Source organism: Phasianus colchicus, chromosome 6, assembly GCF_987193195.1.
Source record: "Phasianus colchicus chromosome 6, bPhaCol1.hap1.1, whole genome shotgun sequence".
Lineage (NCBI taxonomy): Eukaryota > Metazoa > Chordata > Aves > Galliformes > Phasianidae > Phasianus > Phasianus colchicus.
In genome coordinates this window covers 36,637,936-36,655,325 of record NC_143441.1, presented here as the reverse complement: position 1 = coordinate 36,655,325, position 17,390 = coordinate 36,637,936, and the positions used below count along the sequence as shown (strand labels likewise).

The 17,390-nt window shown below is 41.3% G+C and overlaps 1 protein-coding gene across 18 annotated transcripts in view; it reads right to left on the bottom strand.

Moving 5' to 3' along the window:
* KIAA1217 (KIAA1217 ortholog) overlaps positions 1 to 17,390 on the bottom strand; it is a 345,028-nt gene that overhangs the window by 26,356 nt on the left and 301,282 nt on the right. For 15 of the 18 annotated variants that reach the window (XM_090142968.1, XM_090142967.1, XM_090142969.1 and 12 more), the window contains 3 exons: positions 13,112 to 13,216; positions 12,631 to 12,683; positions 4,759 to 4,919 (listed from right to left, as the gene is read on the bottom strand). In XM_090142968.1, coding sequence (XP_089999094.1) covers positions 4,759 to 4,919; positions 12,631 to 12,683; positions 13,112 to 13,216 — 319 coding nt within the window. The remainder of the gene's footprint in view (positions 1 to 4,758; positions 4,920 to 12,630; positions 12,684 to 13,111; positions 13,217 to 17,390) is intronic. The other 3 variants (XM_090142965.1, XM_090142978.1, XM_031614324.2) reach the window with 1 other exon arrangement.

Below are 17,390 nucleotides of genomic sequence, written 5' to 3'. Positions count from 1 at the left end.
AAAAGAAAAAATACTGCTTAATAGGAAGAATCACAAAAATGGGTTACATACAAGGCAGTACAAGGCAGCAAGACTTCTCCTGAAGCTAAGAGAATTCCTGGGAAGTACAGGAACAAAAGCCTCTGTCAGATTGTTCTTTCCAATCAGTTCCTGAATTAGAGGAGCAAACTCAGTTCTCTTCTCCAAGCTTTTCAGTCATTATGCCTGACTGCCTTCTCCATTGACACAACTAAGATGAGACAGAGGGTAACACTTCACTGAGAGTGTTCAGAGGAGACTGGGCTGTGACAAGCAGGAGGTGTAAGCTCAAAACTCAGCCTAAGCAGTAAGCAGTAAGGGGAAAAAATGAGGCTGGAAAACATTTGAAACAGCACAGATTTATAAACATTGTCAGCTGCTTTGTACTAGACAGGATTCTTTTGAAGACAGACCGTGTACATTTTTTCCCTACCTTAGGATTAGTGTTTGGATTTGATATATTAAAATCTCTTACAGTGAGATCAGGACAGCTATCTGAGACAAACACTACTTTCACTGTGCTGTATTTCCAAGAATGAAACACAAATAAATTAATGAGAGAATGAGCATGTAACACTTCATCCACACTGTTTATTCACAGCTCATTAAAAAGTGGGGAAATCTGACATGGAAATGTGAAACAACTTATCTGAGGTCAAGGAGAAGTTCCGGAGTCAAAATTGAGCCTGAAGTGTCCAGAATTTCAGACCTCCATATTCCTCAGCTGTGTGATTCCCAGCATACCAAAATGGGGTTTGTGTGCTGGAATGGGTGTGTGCAATAGTAAACGTGCTTATTTAATGTTTATTATGAGGTTGTATATTTATTATAGTGACATCTACAGGCATTTGTCACTTCAATTTATGGAGCTCTTGAGTAGCATTTGAAAGGTTCATTCATTTTATAAAAGTTCATTCATTTCTGATAACAAGATTAGGGAATAAAACTATAACTCATCAATATTTCAAAAAGCAAGTATGTTCAGGATTTCCTAAACTTAGTGTTCAGAGGGAGATCTTGAAGTTTGGGAAATGACTTGTCTTTGTGTCAAAGAGATGTTTCAGCTATTCCTATCAAAATTCAACCAACACCTACCTTTTTCTGACAAACCTAGGTTTCTTTATGCTTGGAGAACAGATGAGGAGAGGGAGGTATAGATGGGTGCAGGTAGAGAAAAGAAGGAATCAAAGGAAACCAGTAACCAGGGGTTTAAGCAGGGTAGAGTGATCAGCCAAAGGACAACATAAGGCAGAGGGAACAGGAGTAGAGGGAAAGAGCTGTCAGTGAGGAAGAGGAGGCAGTCTCTGGCCACTTTAGCATATTTCCCTGCACAGTTTGGAACTGAACTTGACTCCCAGTTTCTTCACAAGTACTCCAGGATTGAAAATAACCTGATAACCAGCCTAGTTCACTTTAAACCAATTCTTATTCGTGAGATATGTAACTGGAAAACAAGCTATCAATCCATAGCCCTGCTTCTCATACACAGCAGGGATACCCTCTCCAGTAGGAGCATGCAAGGCCCTGATGGGAGAGGCTTCTGGGCCACCCACCTCCCAGACACACACTGCACATCCACAAACAAGGACTGACTTCCTGCAGCTCAGGATCTCTGCAGAATCTTATTGTCTAATTCCTAAAGTTTGCTACCATGCATAGATTAAATCTAGTCTCATCAATTCTATAATGCAATTCAAAACATAATTGAATGTCTAATTCAAAGTTACACTTGTGAGACTATTTGAGTATCATGTACCATTTATGACAGTATTATTATTACGTTTTCTATCCTTTTGGCAGCACTCATTTCCCTGCAAGTGATACATTTACTGAGGGAAAAGCAAGCACACATGCATATTTCTATTGCTGAACCTTAATCAGATCTAACCGCTTCTCCTTAAAATGTCTTCAATTAGAGAAAGGTAGGAACAGACGTAAATTTTAAAGTACAGACAAGCTAGTGATAATATATCATGAACACATACTCTAAAGGCTTGCTTCAAACCTCATACTAAAGGCTGTCATCACCTAGGAGTGCAGAATGAATTACTGCACTGCACTCATTACATGCTACAGTCTTTCCAACAAATACATACAGAACACAGGCAATGAGGAAAACACCACATCATCATGAAACTAGGCTTCCTTGACTATCTCTGAAAATCAGAGTGCTTAAAGAAGATACTAGTGGACCAGCAAGAAGGTATCTAACGTCTTATATCCGCTGTATGCAAATTTAATTGCTTCATGAATCTCTGGTTAAAATCCAACTATAGGATGAAGCAGTCAAACCTTTTGGTTGTATCTGCTAACAAACACACTTAATCACTGTGTGAATCCATTCATCTGGCTCAATTCCTGCTGAAAATGTTTTAAAGAGGATTCTGCCATAGCAGTCAAAGCATACATGAACGGATGGGTCCTTTCTATCACGTGTCCCTCTGATTCTATATAAAGCACATGAATAAAAATTTACAATGATACCATCTATTCAAAACTGAACCAGAGACAGTATTAAATATAGTTTTATGTCCTGTTCTTGCTTCTTAGCTATCCTGCCAACTTTTGTGTCTGTGCAATCATCTTTTCCAGTTCTTTGGAAGTGTTTCTTTTAGACTGTCACTGGATGAAAATTTCACACAAACAGGAACAAACTGACTGACAACCCAAAAGAAACAGTCAAACCAAACAAATATGAAGTACTGCCAAAGATAATATGCACATAATTTGGAAAAACAAAAAAATACTTTTTCCCTTTTACAAAGAAATTGAGCTCAATTTTCTTTCCATCAAAGTGTGATATTTTAATACTCTTCAGTTTAGAACTAACTATTCCACTTGCTGCCCCACAAGCTGTGAACTCTTCTACGAAATACTTCCACCATTTCAGGAACATCATGAAAACAATCTCACTCTCATGAATGTAATTTCTATGTGAGATGCACAAGCTTCCCTTAAGCTACAAGTCCTTGCATCCAACTGTCACAAATTGGCCTACATACTTTTGGCATAAGGCACCCATATTTGCTACCATTTTTGAAATAAGGGAAGTCAGCCAAATATAATGAGCCCACTTTGGATATGTCCTTTTTTTTTTTTCCCTTCTCTAGACTTCATTGGCAGTGATCATTTGCTCAGATGGTACAAGTTTCTTTACTCAATGTATCCTAACAAAAGCAAGGTGCGTAAGAAAGGATACTGCTCCGAGCATGGAGACAAGCTGCAGCTGGGGAAATGCCACCTCCTTGGCAAGTAGGCCCTATGAGAATAGTACTTTCACTGCAACCAGTGCAACACTTGCAGTCTCCATCCTATTTTGCAAGGTCAAATAGCAAGTGCAGCTGGTGGTCATTGGCAGTGAACTATGGAAGGACAGAGAAGTTGCAGTGGCCCGAAGCACAAACAAGCAACAATGTCCACTCATATATAATGTGCCAGGGTAGAGATCTCAAGGAAGTCAGCTTTCCTGAAAAAGTAAAATCATGGGAGCTATGTGACAGGCAGAGATCACCTACTTGACTCAACTGCTTGCCCCAAACACCTTCTAACATCTCTTCATCACCAGCAAACTGAACATAGGAACTTGCCACAGGACCTTCTGTCTCAGTTATGTTTTCTCTACTCTGATGTTTACTTCACCTTTATGCTCCCTTGCCCCATGGCTGGTTCATAATTCAATTTCTTTTAGTTAAAAAATTGGAATCATATTTGATTAATCATTCTGAATCATATTATTCTGCTCTAAAATTAATCAGCAAATCAAAGGAAATGGACACAGAACTGTTCCTATATTCAAAACCTCCCTAATACAGACAGCAGTGGCTGCAGCCCTACAATACTAAACATGTGATTTCATTTTCCAGACAAGGAGGACTGGCAGAGTATTGAAGTTTTCCTCATTGTACACTTTGTCCTGTAAGACACTGCTTTAGTTCTTCTTACATCTTCTGAGACAATACACAGTGCTTTTCAGTTTCTAATTAAGTGGAGGTACAGCTGCATACGCATGTTTTCACAGTGTCTGAGATGAGCAGCACATATTTACATTGGTAGCACGACTATGTATATCAACAGATAGTTTTGGTTAACTCTTCATTGTTATTATTTTTTCTTGTAGGTTCTCAAGTCTTGATGTGTGTTAGGAAGGTACTGGCAAAAATGTGAGTTTAAGTATGGCACAACAAACCTCTGCAGTAACTTTGGAAATCACCCTTTCCCCTAGCTGCTTGAGTTGGCTATTCTTCTGCATTCTGTAAATAGAGGACTCAAACTCTAGCTTAATGCATACCTACTGATCCTCAGCTACATTTGCGTTTCCTTACATCAAAGTTGTTTATTCAGAAACTTAAAAGCTGTCTCAACTATAAACAGTATGGATCAGGAACGTGGCTCTTCCAACATGTTTATACAGTACATAGCATAGCAGAGTCCAAATTGTAATCACAGACTTAATATTATTATAACATAATTGCCACTTTAATGTCTAGTGTCATTCAACAAAGCTAGAAATCAAGTTATTTCTCTATATCTGAGCAACAGCAGTTACTCTCGGCTACTTCTCATACTTCTAGGACTATTCAAGTGGCATATACTGGCGCAGTAATGCTTTTGTATCTGAGCTACTTGGGACACTGCTTATCTATGTAATTCTTCTAATTCAAATGACATATGTACTAAGGGAGAGAGAGTAAGAAAGAAAAAGAAAGGTGTGTACTGAATACCCACTTTCCCTAATCATACCTGTAGCTGCTTCATATGATGCAGCTGCAGTCGCAGATCTGACACATTGCGTTTCATACCATGCAGGCTGACTTGCATCGATGGGGTTCCAGCAGGGTGATGAATGACAGCTGACTCCACTGTTGCCAACGTGTTCTTCCCCCCAGATAAGTTAGCAGCACCTGCAAGTAAGCAACAGCAAGAAGTTGAGCTCACCAGAGAGAAGGTGCAAACACGGTTCTTTCTCTCTACACTGAATCCATATGCATTTCACACAGAGGGACAAGAGAAGAAAATCACAGCTGTGAATGAGAGGACTGGCATCTGACCATTCAGTAAGATTCCGAGGAGAGACTATAAAATATCTGAATGTATCTGTGCTGGAACCTCAGCCATATCAGAGCGCTGCATTATGACAAAACTGCTTCCTACCACAAATAGTTGAGATAGGAAAATTAGCTATAAATGCAGATTAATACTGAACAGCAGCAAATTCAACTGGTGCTGCAAGTAGCTTTGGGACTGTCTTCTCTGAAGCCTTTTTGGAGCAATTTGATGCAAATTCACAGGACTCCTGGACTGTGATTAATTATCACTGGAGATTCAAACTGCCAAGCATGGGGAAAAGGTTTTTATAGAGATTTGGGCTCTGCAGCTTAAAGTATGATTGCATTTTTTCTATCAACTGTCTTCAACAGCAAAGGTATAAAACCAAGAGAAAAAGAATGAAATAATAGTGTGGTAGAGAACTGCTCTCCAGTCATGTTGCAGCCAACTACTCCCCTTCAGACAGTCATTTATTCAGCACTGCGTTTACTAGGGAATACAGCATAAAACAAGCAAGCCAAGACATCACAAGACTTTCCTCATTAAGTAATGCTGTTCCTCTACACAACATCAATACCAAGCTTGTTCTTTTAAGTCTCAAATACCTGGGAAGAAGCTTTATTTACAGGCTAAATGCCAGTTCATCAGCGAGAAGTCATGTTACAACTGTCTTTTGGCAATACACACTTAAATGCCCCATATTCTTCAAACTGTCTTTCTAGTGTGTCCCTTCTCCTCCTCACTGCCAAGAGGCAAAATGACAGACTAATAGGAGGACTCACTCCATTCTTCTATGCCCAACACTGTGCAGCACTGCACAGCCACTGATCACAGTGTCATCTTGTTTCTCAAGCTCACATGACAGTATGGCTGCAGCTCCCCGAACTTCTGTGCAATGCCATCATCCCCCTTGCACCTTCTTCCTTCTCTGTGATTAAAATCAAACATCCGAGAAAACTGAAAATAATTAATGAGTGTGCACAGGGACCTTGGTCATAATTTCTTCCCACAAACACACATTCTATCAGGTTAAGTGAAACTGAGCCAACAGTAGTGTTGTGAGCTTTTCTTTGCCTGTCAGAGGCAACTTTTCAGTGCAAAGAAGGGCATGACACATTTTTCTGTCTGGAAAGAGCATGGAACCAAGAGTGGTCAGCCTCACTTCCATTCATTTCTAGTAGTCAACAAACAAAATCTCCAACTGTGTCCGGGTGGGTACTGCTCAGCATAACAACATATTGATATTACTTTGCCAACATGTGGATATCTCAAAATTCATCTGAGGGGGGCATCTTTGAAGGAGGGAATTTAAACCAGGTTTCTGAACATTAGAAGAATCATGTTTCTTGCTTTAATTACATTTGCAAATCTTGTCAGAAAAAGGACAGGCTGCGCCTGTGCTGTATACGGGGTGCCATGCCATAGGTTTCCAAAGATGTGCTTTAACAAAAAGCTGTTCTAGTGTAGTGCTGGCCCTTGTAATGCTATACTCCAGCTAAATGTGCTCCAGCCAGACCTGGTCGGTGCTTCAACCATGGCACTCTTCATCTCAGTGCTGAGCAAGTTGCTCTACCTTTTGCCATACTTCCTCATAATTCAGCACTCTCTTGACTTTCAAAGAGCTGCTTAACAGAAAGCAACCCTTAAGAAATAAGCATTGCTTGTTCACTGCCACTCTGTACCCACTCAATGCTTCAATCTAATATATGCCAATACTTATCTGTCTACACGTACACTGCATTTTTTCCTACACTTAAGTATGTATCTTCCTCCCACATGTACTGTTTTTGCACTTTTTAAAGAAAAGGCTTTTTAGTTCATAAACCCTACAGACAGAAATCACCAGAGAGTCTGAAAAATGTGGATAAGCCTCCACGAGTTCTGATCCCTAGCCACAAATTTGAACTATTTTTGAAAGTGCATCTACCTTTCTGCTATTCTTTGCCTCAAGAAAAAGCTCCAAAACCTCAGCCCCCAACGCTGTGGTTATGCAGCCAAGGCATGAATCAGTCCCCTCTAGTCTCTCCCCACATGTTGGAACCCAGTCAATTCACATATTTTCACAGCATGGGGTGCCTGCTTTCCTTTTAGTATAGATGGACTGTGATCTGCTTCTGTAAACAATAAATGTATTCCACCCCCTACAAACCATCCCTCCTCCTTACCACCCCAGCCACCTCTTCTTGCCACGATGCACCTAAGCTACCACCACGGCCCTGCTGCAGGCTGTGCTCAGAGCCCACAAAGCACGACAAGGGACTCCTAAAGAGCTGAAACGCAAAAACATTCATACAACCAGAGGGCACAGGAGCACAGTAAGGATCAGCAGTTGTTTTCACTGAGATTCATATTTTCATCAAAAAGGAATAAATGGACAGCTGAATGAGGGGCTGCTTTGTCTAGGGAGCATAGCTCTCTTTTGGAAGTAGGCCCAGGCTGTAGCTTTGTGATTAGATGTACAGCCAGATGGGCTGAAGGGAAAGGAACAGCACTGGCTTGCATAGCTCTTTAAATAAACCCATGTTGGAGCTAGGTAAGGGAGGCTGGAAGCAAAAAAATCCTCTCAAATTCCCTAATACTCTGGACAAAACATAAATGTTACCTTATTTCACAAAGGCTAATGAGCTAAGCTGCGAGTTATCTCCATTCCGAAAGCACTAAGGAACTGTGGTGCAGGAAAGAGAAAGGTGTGCTACCTGCCCAGGCTAAGGAAGGCAAGGGACAGAGCTGCCAATCCCCAACATCTGACCTTTGCCATCACGCTGATACTGCTCTTCTTCCATTTTCCAGAATTTCTTTTGCTTTTGAAAACGATAAGAGCAGGTTAGAAAAAAAGCCATCAGAAGACATCAAGAAGCGTTTCTTCCCAAATTACTCATCTCCTTATTAAAGAGTCACAACATGTTAGAACGTCATCTGTTGTTAAAGGGACTGGTGCTCTTTAACATCTTTATCAATGACATCGATGACGGAATCAAGTGCACCCTCAGCAAGTTTGCTGATGACACCAAGCTGAGTGGTGTGGTTGACACGGTTGAAGGACGGGATGCCATTCAGAGGGACCTCGAGAGGCTAGAAAGGTGGGCCCAGGTGAACCTGATGAGGTTCAACACGGCAAAGTGCAGAGTTTTGCACTTGGGCCGGAGGAATCCCAGGCATCCCTACAGACTGGAAGGAGAGGTCCTTGAGAGCAGCCCTGTGGAGAAGGACCTGGGGGTCTTGGTAGATGAAAAACTTAACATGAGCCAGCAGTGTGCCCTTGTGGTTCAGAAGGCAAATGGCATCCTGGGCTCCATCAAAAGAGGGGTGGCCAGCAGGGACAGGCAGGTGATTGTTCCCCTCTACTCTGCTCTTGTGAGGCCCTATCTGGAATATTGCGCCAAGTGTGGAGCCTCCAGTACAAGAAAGACAGGGAGCTGTTGGAGAGGGTCCAGAGGAGGGCCACAAAGATGATCAGGGGACTGGAGCACTTCCTCTATGAGGACAGGCTGAGGGAGCTGGGCTTGTTCAGCCTGGAGAAAAGAAGGCTGCGGAGTGACCTCATTGCAGCATTTCAATACCTAAAGGGAGCCTACAAACAGGAGGGGAATCAACTCTTTGAAAGGGTTGATAAGTGCAGGATGAGGGGAAATGGTTTTATGTTGAGGGAGGGGAGATTTAGGTTGGATGTTGGGGGAAATTCTTTACAGAGAGAGTGGTGAGGTACTGGAACAGGCTGCCCAGAGAGGTTGTGGATGCCCCATCCCTGGAGGTGTTCAAGGCCAGACTGGATGGGGCCCTGGGCAGCCTGGTCTAGCATTAAATGTGGAGGTTGGTGGCCCTGCATGTGGCAGGGGGGTTGAAGATTAATGATCCTTGATGTCCCTTCCAACCCTGGCCATTCTGTGATTATACGATCATCTGGGGAGACATGCGACTGTTACTCAGTCCCCTTATCATCCGGTTAGAATCCACTAAACAAACAGACAAATGCAATGCTGAGGTTGCAACTCCATCGTTAGCAAGATGTTATGGTCAGACACCAAAGCATCCTCAAAAGAACAAACTGTTCTACAGATATCTGTGTACCACTTTATCTTGCTGATTCAGAATGAATTCAGGATCATGATATACCCGCATATGCTGACTGCATTCAAGAACTGGCATGATCTACCTTCGAATGTGATATAAGCAACCAGATATGGACAATTTTTTAAATCCACAGATCATTACAAGAAGGGTTGTACATATGAAAAATGCAAATATATATGCGCAAAAGAGAAGAAATTCTCTGACAAGCACAGCTCACAAAGAGTAAAGAATCAAATATGGGCACTACATGGGTAATACTTCTCTCAGTTCCATCTCCTTCTCTTGATTTGTACTGCCAGTGGTAGCTGAAATAAAGGCTCCTGGACCCTTTTCAGGAAGTACTGAAATCTCCTTCCTGTTCTTCCAACAGGGTAGCAAATGGCAACGAACAACTGGTTTTGTTCATTTTTGTTTTGCAATCCAGGATACACCTGATCTAAATTTAAACAGTTAATCCAGCATTTAATCAATCTTTCTTACTATTTAGTGAACAAAATATGGAGAAAAGAGAGTAGGTGAGCATTTCCTAGAATATTTGTTGGTAATCTTATGATCTTTTTAGTAAGGCTTGTTTTTTTGAGTCACATGCTATTGAGCTGTTCCTAAATGAAGAATGCCTTGATGTCATTCACCTTTAAAAAAACTGAGAAAAGCTGTAAGGATTCAGTCATGAGATTTATCCAAGCATGAATAGGAGAGAGACAGCTAGAATGTGGAAGTCTACTGCTCTTTGAACTCACCTCTTGTGAAAAAAATTGAGCCTAAAGCAATAAAACATAAGAAAAGCAGACAGACTTTATTACAGGCTCATTTGCCCTAGTGGAAAATAGAGAAAATTTGTTTAGGCTCTAATATCTGAGGGTAAAGAATGTGGCTAAAGACTGGCAAAGTAAGAACACGTTAAATACAACAATTTAATTTATATGAAATACCAAATGTAGCATTCACAATCTAGATACATAGAAGTATCTAAGATTTAGAAATTTTGGTTTCTTTCCCTTCCCAAATTGAGCTAGTTCTCTAGTTTTGCATGCATGTCTCCCATCACTGGAACACATACTATAAAATACAATGTTGGTTCAACACTGATGAACCAATTTTATCCTGCACAGATGTTTTATTGTTTAGGATGGGAAGCAATTCACATTTCTGCTTACCACTGCTCTAGAAAGGACTGCTCAATCAACATTTTATACCACTTTTTCTGGCAAATAGCCTTTGAAATTGCTAGAACTGGTATCTCAGTATGCAGCTGTCAACAGGAATTGTTAAAGTCAACTGTCTAACGGCTAATAAAGATTGGAGTGAATTGCAGAACAAAAAAGGAGCCTGCGAAAGTATGCGTCAGGTCCTTTTAAACCCAAGTATATTTACTTAAAGGAGAAACATTCTGGATATTTTGACAGGTTGCCTGTGTCTGACTTACTGTCTCTGGTTATATGTAATTTTAAAAGCAGGTACAAACGCAAAATATTCTATTATTTAGGATAGCAGTCCTCAGTATTAGCTGATAGGGCTGACAATGCCCAAGCAGTAGCATACTTTGGTCAGCAACACACCTTGTTTTCTTTTCCACGCTACAGTTTAATTTTCAGATTTTTCTGTGGCTGTGTCATAATGGAAGGGCAGGGTTTAGGACACAGATGCTCTGATGATGCTCTGTGGTGCTGATACGGATCACAGAATTCTATAATGTCTTGGGTTGGAAGGGACAATAATCTAGGTTCAACTGTCTGGTTGTGAAATGGTAGCATCCTTACTTAGATGATGGGTACAGGTATGGCCGTATGATAGAGTCAGTGTTTCTGTCAGCACCTGGCAGATGCTGATCTCATGTTTTGACAGTAAATTAAACTGGTCACTCCTGCTTCCCATGCTAGGGCATCTATTTATTATATGTAATTTTGTCATTTCAGGCACACGCTTCCAGTTACACAACAAAGGAGTGAAGACTCTTTGGGAATGACAACATAAAATGGCTGCTGGTCAGACGAACCATGCTATTCTGTTGGACTGGGTATGATCTACAGGCCAAAGAATCTCTACCATTGCTTTCTGTCACATAGTCCTTCCAATGAATGTAATTTAATTTCCCATTTCTTTCTGAGTAATTCATTCATATATGCACACATGAAAAGGAGAAGGGTCAAAAGAGAACCTTTGGAGGCCATCTGGGCAAAACTCCTAATAAAAGCAGTGCTCACTTAGATCGGGACATCCATCCCAGTGCAGTGAATCTGCACATTCTGATTGTTGTATAGGTTATTTGCATGATATGTGGCCTATGCAAGTAGGAAATACTATAAATTTGCAGTGATTAATGACAAGGAAGTGGAGAAAAGCCTAAGAGCATTTTGCAGCTGCTTTTAAAAATGAAGGAATTTTCAATAAGTTGCATCAAACTGATAAATTACAGCTTATTTCTTCACAGCCTCAAGTATTGCTCTCCCCAGTCAGGGGCCAGCCGGAAGGGAAGAGTTGGAACCAGACCAGAGAATGGTTTGGGAGCAAAGCTCCAGCACCAGAACATTACCTTGCACTCTCTTACATTTGCTTGATAGTTTCCAGGTCTGGTTTGACTTCTGGTGGTTAGAAAGACATACTGCAATTCCAGATAAACAGGAATCCTGAACTTGAATTAACAGCTCCAGCAGAAAGGCTAGTTAAGTGTGTAACAGATTTGCTAGTAAATGTGTGTGGTTTACTACCTGCTGGAACACAGACCACCCTTGTGGGAACAGCCTTATCAGGAAGTAGGGAACTGCCTTTATTTGCATTCAGTGCATGACAAAGGATAAAGAGGAGTCATATAAACACACCCACCCACCCTGCAGACATCAAGAGCAGCAGCCCAAACACAAAGAGCTTCAGTCACATGGAGATCTTCTTTCACAACAGCATTAACTCTACCGTTTAAACATTCAGCAGCTCTCGAGTGGGAAGCTAAATTAAGACCAGATCTTGTAGGCTTCACCATAATCGACCTTGCTCAGAACAATTTAGGAGCACGCTAATAATTAGTAACAGATCAATATGGCTCCATTAGGGAAAGTACTATCTAGCTCACTGCTGAATTCCTCAGTGACATCAAACACATAGAATCCTACTGGTAAGATAACCTTAGAGAAAAGTTCAGGTGTCAGAAATAGGAATTAAAAGCTTAGCCTTCTACACTGATTTAGATACATCTGGGGTTAGTGACAGATGTATATTATAGATGAGATTAATCACTAGAAAAATCGCCATATGCAGAAACCCTGTATCTTTTTTAAACCATTCACTGCAGGTGTGACATTCATTCCACCTCAAACTGTCAGAAATTCATCTCTGAACAAAGATGTGATTGACTTCCATATCCTAAACTTAAACTTTGCATCTGTCAGTGCAGCTAACAGAATGTAAGTAAAGTTGACATTTCTATAAGCTGGGATGCTAGTAAAGCTAGGGCTATTCATATACTAGAATAATTTGTGAAGTAAAAATGAATTATCTTACCTGTAGTATCAGTGCTGCTTTTGTTGGACACAATTTTCAACATCATCTTCTCACTGAGCAATAAAAAGAAAAATTACAAATTTAACTTACTAATAATAAAACTGGTGAGGCTTTTCATCAGTAAATTAAATGGCCTTGTTTTGCATATACATTTTTAATCTAAATCACCAGTAGCTTGTGAAATGTTGTTTTTTTCTTTTCAATGAGTTTTAAGACAAGTTAAGCAAGGGGAATGGTATATAAACAGTAGAAAGCACAGAGATGTACCTACATTAATTCTTTTTTAACACAAAGAAGAGTAATGCAGTAATCTCTATTTATTCTTTGGCATATTCTTCCTCTCTGCCTAGCATTCTCACGGGGATGGCAAAGATACTTTAAAAGATTCAGTGTTTTCTTACTATTACATTCAAATACTACTTTTGTTGATTGATTACTGAAATCATTAGAGAGAAACAGATTTAATGAATTCTTTTTTTACCTAGAAGCATCTTTGCTATTACTTGTATTTGGCCCTTTTAAAAGCGCAGACTGAACAAGACCAGTTAAACTGGCAATCTGTTTCTCCATGGCTTGTATCCTCTCTCTGAAAGACAAGAGAACCGTTTGTTAAAGCCAGATATATTTGCTTTCAGACTTGTTTTTCTAGGTGAATGATTACCATAGGAATTGAAAGACACTACAGTTGTGCAAAGGCTCATGGCTATCAGTTTGCATATACCTTGGTACAGCAGCTTACCACATCTTGGGTTGGACAGCTTTTGCATTTAACAGACAATAAGAGACATCTGCATAGTTAAAAAAAACTCAACAAAACAGCAACCCAGATAATAAACTTGTAGCGACAGCATGAAAAAAAAGGCACCTAAAACAATCAATAATGCCTCTTGAAATTAGTGAAAAATATTTTTTTCAGCATTACATTTTATTATTATTATTATTATTATTTACCTCTATTGGGCCAATATTTTTGCTCATGTGTAAGATTTCAGGATTAAACCTTTAGACTACTTGTTACTATTTTTAATTTTGCCAAAGCAGTATTTTATCTGTGAAGCATTTAATCTGCTTGAGCTGACAACTTCCCAGCCCAAATCCTTTGCACCTGACATCACAACTGACTGCTCTGCAAAGGACAGAAGTGTGACAGATCAGGCACAGCACACTGAACACAGGCTGTGCAGCACAATGATAGCAAAGCAGATTTGTTTTCGCACCCACTTCCTGAGAAATTCCTAAAAACCAGGAGAAAAGAGAGGAAGAAGAACTGTAAGAAGTATGGCCAGTGTTTTCTGTGACTTAGCAAATGCCACTAAGCAACAACAACATTTCCTAGATAAGAAGGCTAACACTCATGTCTTCATCTTTGCACACCATTTATATGGATGCATACACTGGTCAGGTACCTGGTGACTTCCTTGTAGGCTCCATAACAGCCTTCTGCTCACACAGGTACCTACTCCACATGCCAGTACATCAATGGCACATCACAATGCAGAAACACATGAGCATGGAATATCAGACAGGACCTTTTGAAAATGTGTCCCTTTATGCTAGTACTTATGTGACTACAGAAGCACACAAAAGGAATCACTAACAGTGATTCTGGAAGACGGCTGAGAACAACACTTCTCAGAAAGCAAGTCAAGCAGCGATGGCTCATGGAAGAAGACAGGACAGAGGCAGACCACATGGTAGAGATGGCACGCTCAGCCCCAGATGCAGCGTGCCACAGGGGTCATTCATCACTACTGTGCTCTCCTGGGCGCACAGGAGCAGCAGTGCCACCCCCTCACACCGTTTGCAGCTTGTGGCCAAAGCAGTAATGCCAACTGATAGGGCCATGTAAATTCAAATGTAGGTATTGATACAAAGGCAAGCTGAAATGATACAGAGTGAGAAACCAATTCAACTCATAAGCCAGCCAGGGTTTCCAGGCTAATTATTTCATTCACACTCCATGAATGAAATAGAGGTTTTCTGGGACAACACAGATATCACAGCTGGAAGACACTCCAAAACACCCAATGTTCAGAAAACAAGACAGCAAAGCAACTAATGAGATGCTAACAGACACAGGAGGGACCAAGAGCATGCTCAGTCCATCCCCAGCTAGCAGAAATGTTCTTACTGCGATTGAATACAATGTGCGCTCCTTACTTTTCTGTCTTCATGCTGAAAGGTATTTTGAGCGGTGGTGAGAAGACTAGTGAATCGACCTAATTCCCTTCAAACCAAAAAATACGTTACAGAATTTCCACTGTTAAAAGTTTTAAAATAAGAAACTGGTTCAGGTACAGTAACCTTTGGAACAGAAACAAGTACAAAAAACCTTGGATAAATATATTCTAACAAATTTTAATGCAACTTTTTTGACACTTAATAACAAAAACATTTTTTTTTCTCAGATAATTATCACAAACCCTTCCTGGAACTAAACGCAATTGGAAGTCTATCTGCTTTACCAATTTATAAATATGTTTTTTCCACCTCACGCTGGATAATCTGGAAACAATTTTCTGCTTCAAATAAGATTATGGCAACACAAAGCCGATCTTGTCCTTTGCCATGAAATCTAGGAAAATATGTTGTTAGGAGGGAGAGGGATGTTCCAGAGATAGGAGATGATGAAAAACGAATGAAACACTGCAATCAATTGCAAAGAGTACATTACTTTTCATATGGTAAAAGCATTAAGAATGTGAAGAATCTACACATGCTCTGGAGCTGCTCCCTTCAATACAGCGCAGAATTTTTCCCGTAATTATTTCACCACAATACCCAGGCTCATTACAGCCATTAGCACCAAACATTTCAAAAACAACTGTCTGAAAGAAGGAGCCTTTCAGGCATTAAATAAAGTGTTTTTTGGAGACCTGGTGGTCTGATTGAAGACAGTGGGAGGCAGGGGCAAGGAGGGGCTGCGTTGGCCATGTGGCATGGCCGTGCTGGGCTCAAGTGGCTGGTGGGCCAGTGGACTGGTTCTGCCAACTGCTGTATAGCCATTGAGGAGCAGTGATGGCTCCATAGCCACCTCAGCTTCCCTAGCAGGGGCTGGAACCATCACTACAGTGACCCAGCAGAGCCAGAGGCTTCAAGGGAGAGAATGAGCCTTCACCTCAGCCTCAGCTATGGGATGCTGGCACTGTGGGAACTGACATTCTTTGGCTCTCAAGATTATATTCTTTTCTTCCTGCTATGATCCAGGAGAGAGAATGTGGGGAGTGCAGCCTACCATGCCATCCCTTCCTGCACTGGGCAGGCCAGAGTCTCCATGAATGGAGTGGGCCGGGGTCCCCATAGATGGAATAAGACAGGGCCACCTGTGCATGGGGGAGGCTGGGGTCCCAGTGGATGATGCAGGCTGGGTTCCCTGTGGATGGGGTAGGCCTAGGTCCCCATGGACAGGACAGGACAGGATGCGGAGCATCAGGTGAAAGGGGCAGGCAGAAAAACCCTCTTTGCTGGTGCTTCTTTGCCAGCTCTGGGAGTACGTGAAGGAAGAAGTACAGTTCAGTTCCCAGATTAATTTCCCAGACAAATCTGAATCTCTCCACCACCCAGGAAGAGAAGGGAGGGTCACTTCCACAGCACTTAGGAAAGAATGTGCTGTTTTATCGGCCTGAGCACTAAAGGGCATTGTTTCACATTGTTTTCCAGTGAATGCTGGGAGAGCCAGGCATGGTGTGGTGCAGCAGAAAAGGAGGGGGCAAAGTCAGAAGTGACTCCCAGCCCTAGCTGGCCTCTTGGTCAGACTTGGCTTTGGCCAAGTCTGTCACACACAGACTTCTGCCAGCAAAGCAGGCACAAGCGCCTCACCAGCCTTCTATCTCCCAGCAACCTGTTTCATGGGCTTAGCTATGCCCATGCAATCAGGCCCTGCCTCAGCATCTCATTCTCCAAATTCAGGAGAAGCAACGCAAACCCCTGCCTGTACAAGGGCTCTTTGAACTGTGACATCAGGTTTCATCACTTTGCTTCTTCACTACAGCCTCACTGAGGTTTCATGTCATTCCACCTACTGCAGCTAACTGGAAGTAATCTCAAGCAGGGTACAGCATATTGTTAAATTGATACCCACTTCTCATTGTGCTGCTATTTAAGCATGACTTGCATGTTTCTTCCCTTTCCCGAGGGCATTTTTATTATTCACTACACTGGGAAGATGCTTTGTATAGACACAAACTAGAATTGGGCTATGTAACTGTTAGTTCATGTTCCTGTCCTACCCTAGGCAGTGCAGTGATCAGACATAACAGACATACTCAAACACCAAGTCTGACACTACAAACTAATTAGCAGACTATCCTGGAGAATGATTTCCAGTGACTACATATTCATACTTTGCAGCAAGCGAAGTACATGCAGTAATAAAAAGAAGGTCAGAGACAGGGAAAAATACATTTCTTTCTACATCGCTCTATGAGATGAGCATTTCTTGTTTCACTGAAAGGAAAAAGGTACAGGAGTAAGTTGCCTTTTCCAATGACTTCTCTAGTAACAAGTGGAAATGGCAGTCAGACCTCAAATTCTGCCTCAAACAGTGAGGAAAGATGTAAGGCAGAGAACAATGGAGCTCTTCCCTATTCTGCTCTCTTTCTAAGGGCAAAATAATGCACAGGTGAATATTTCACAAGAACAAGGTTAAATTCAAACTTTCTGCAGCTTGAAGTTAAAGTGAAAAAGTAAGTTATGAAGTGCTGCCAGCTTTGATACTATCTGATAATTCCAAGAGCCTGCATCTCATATTCCCTCCAGAT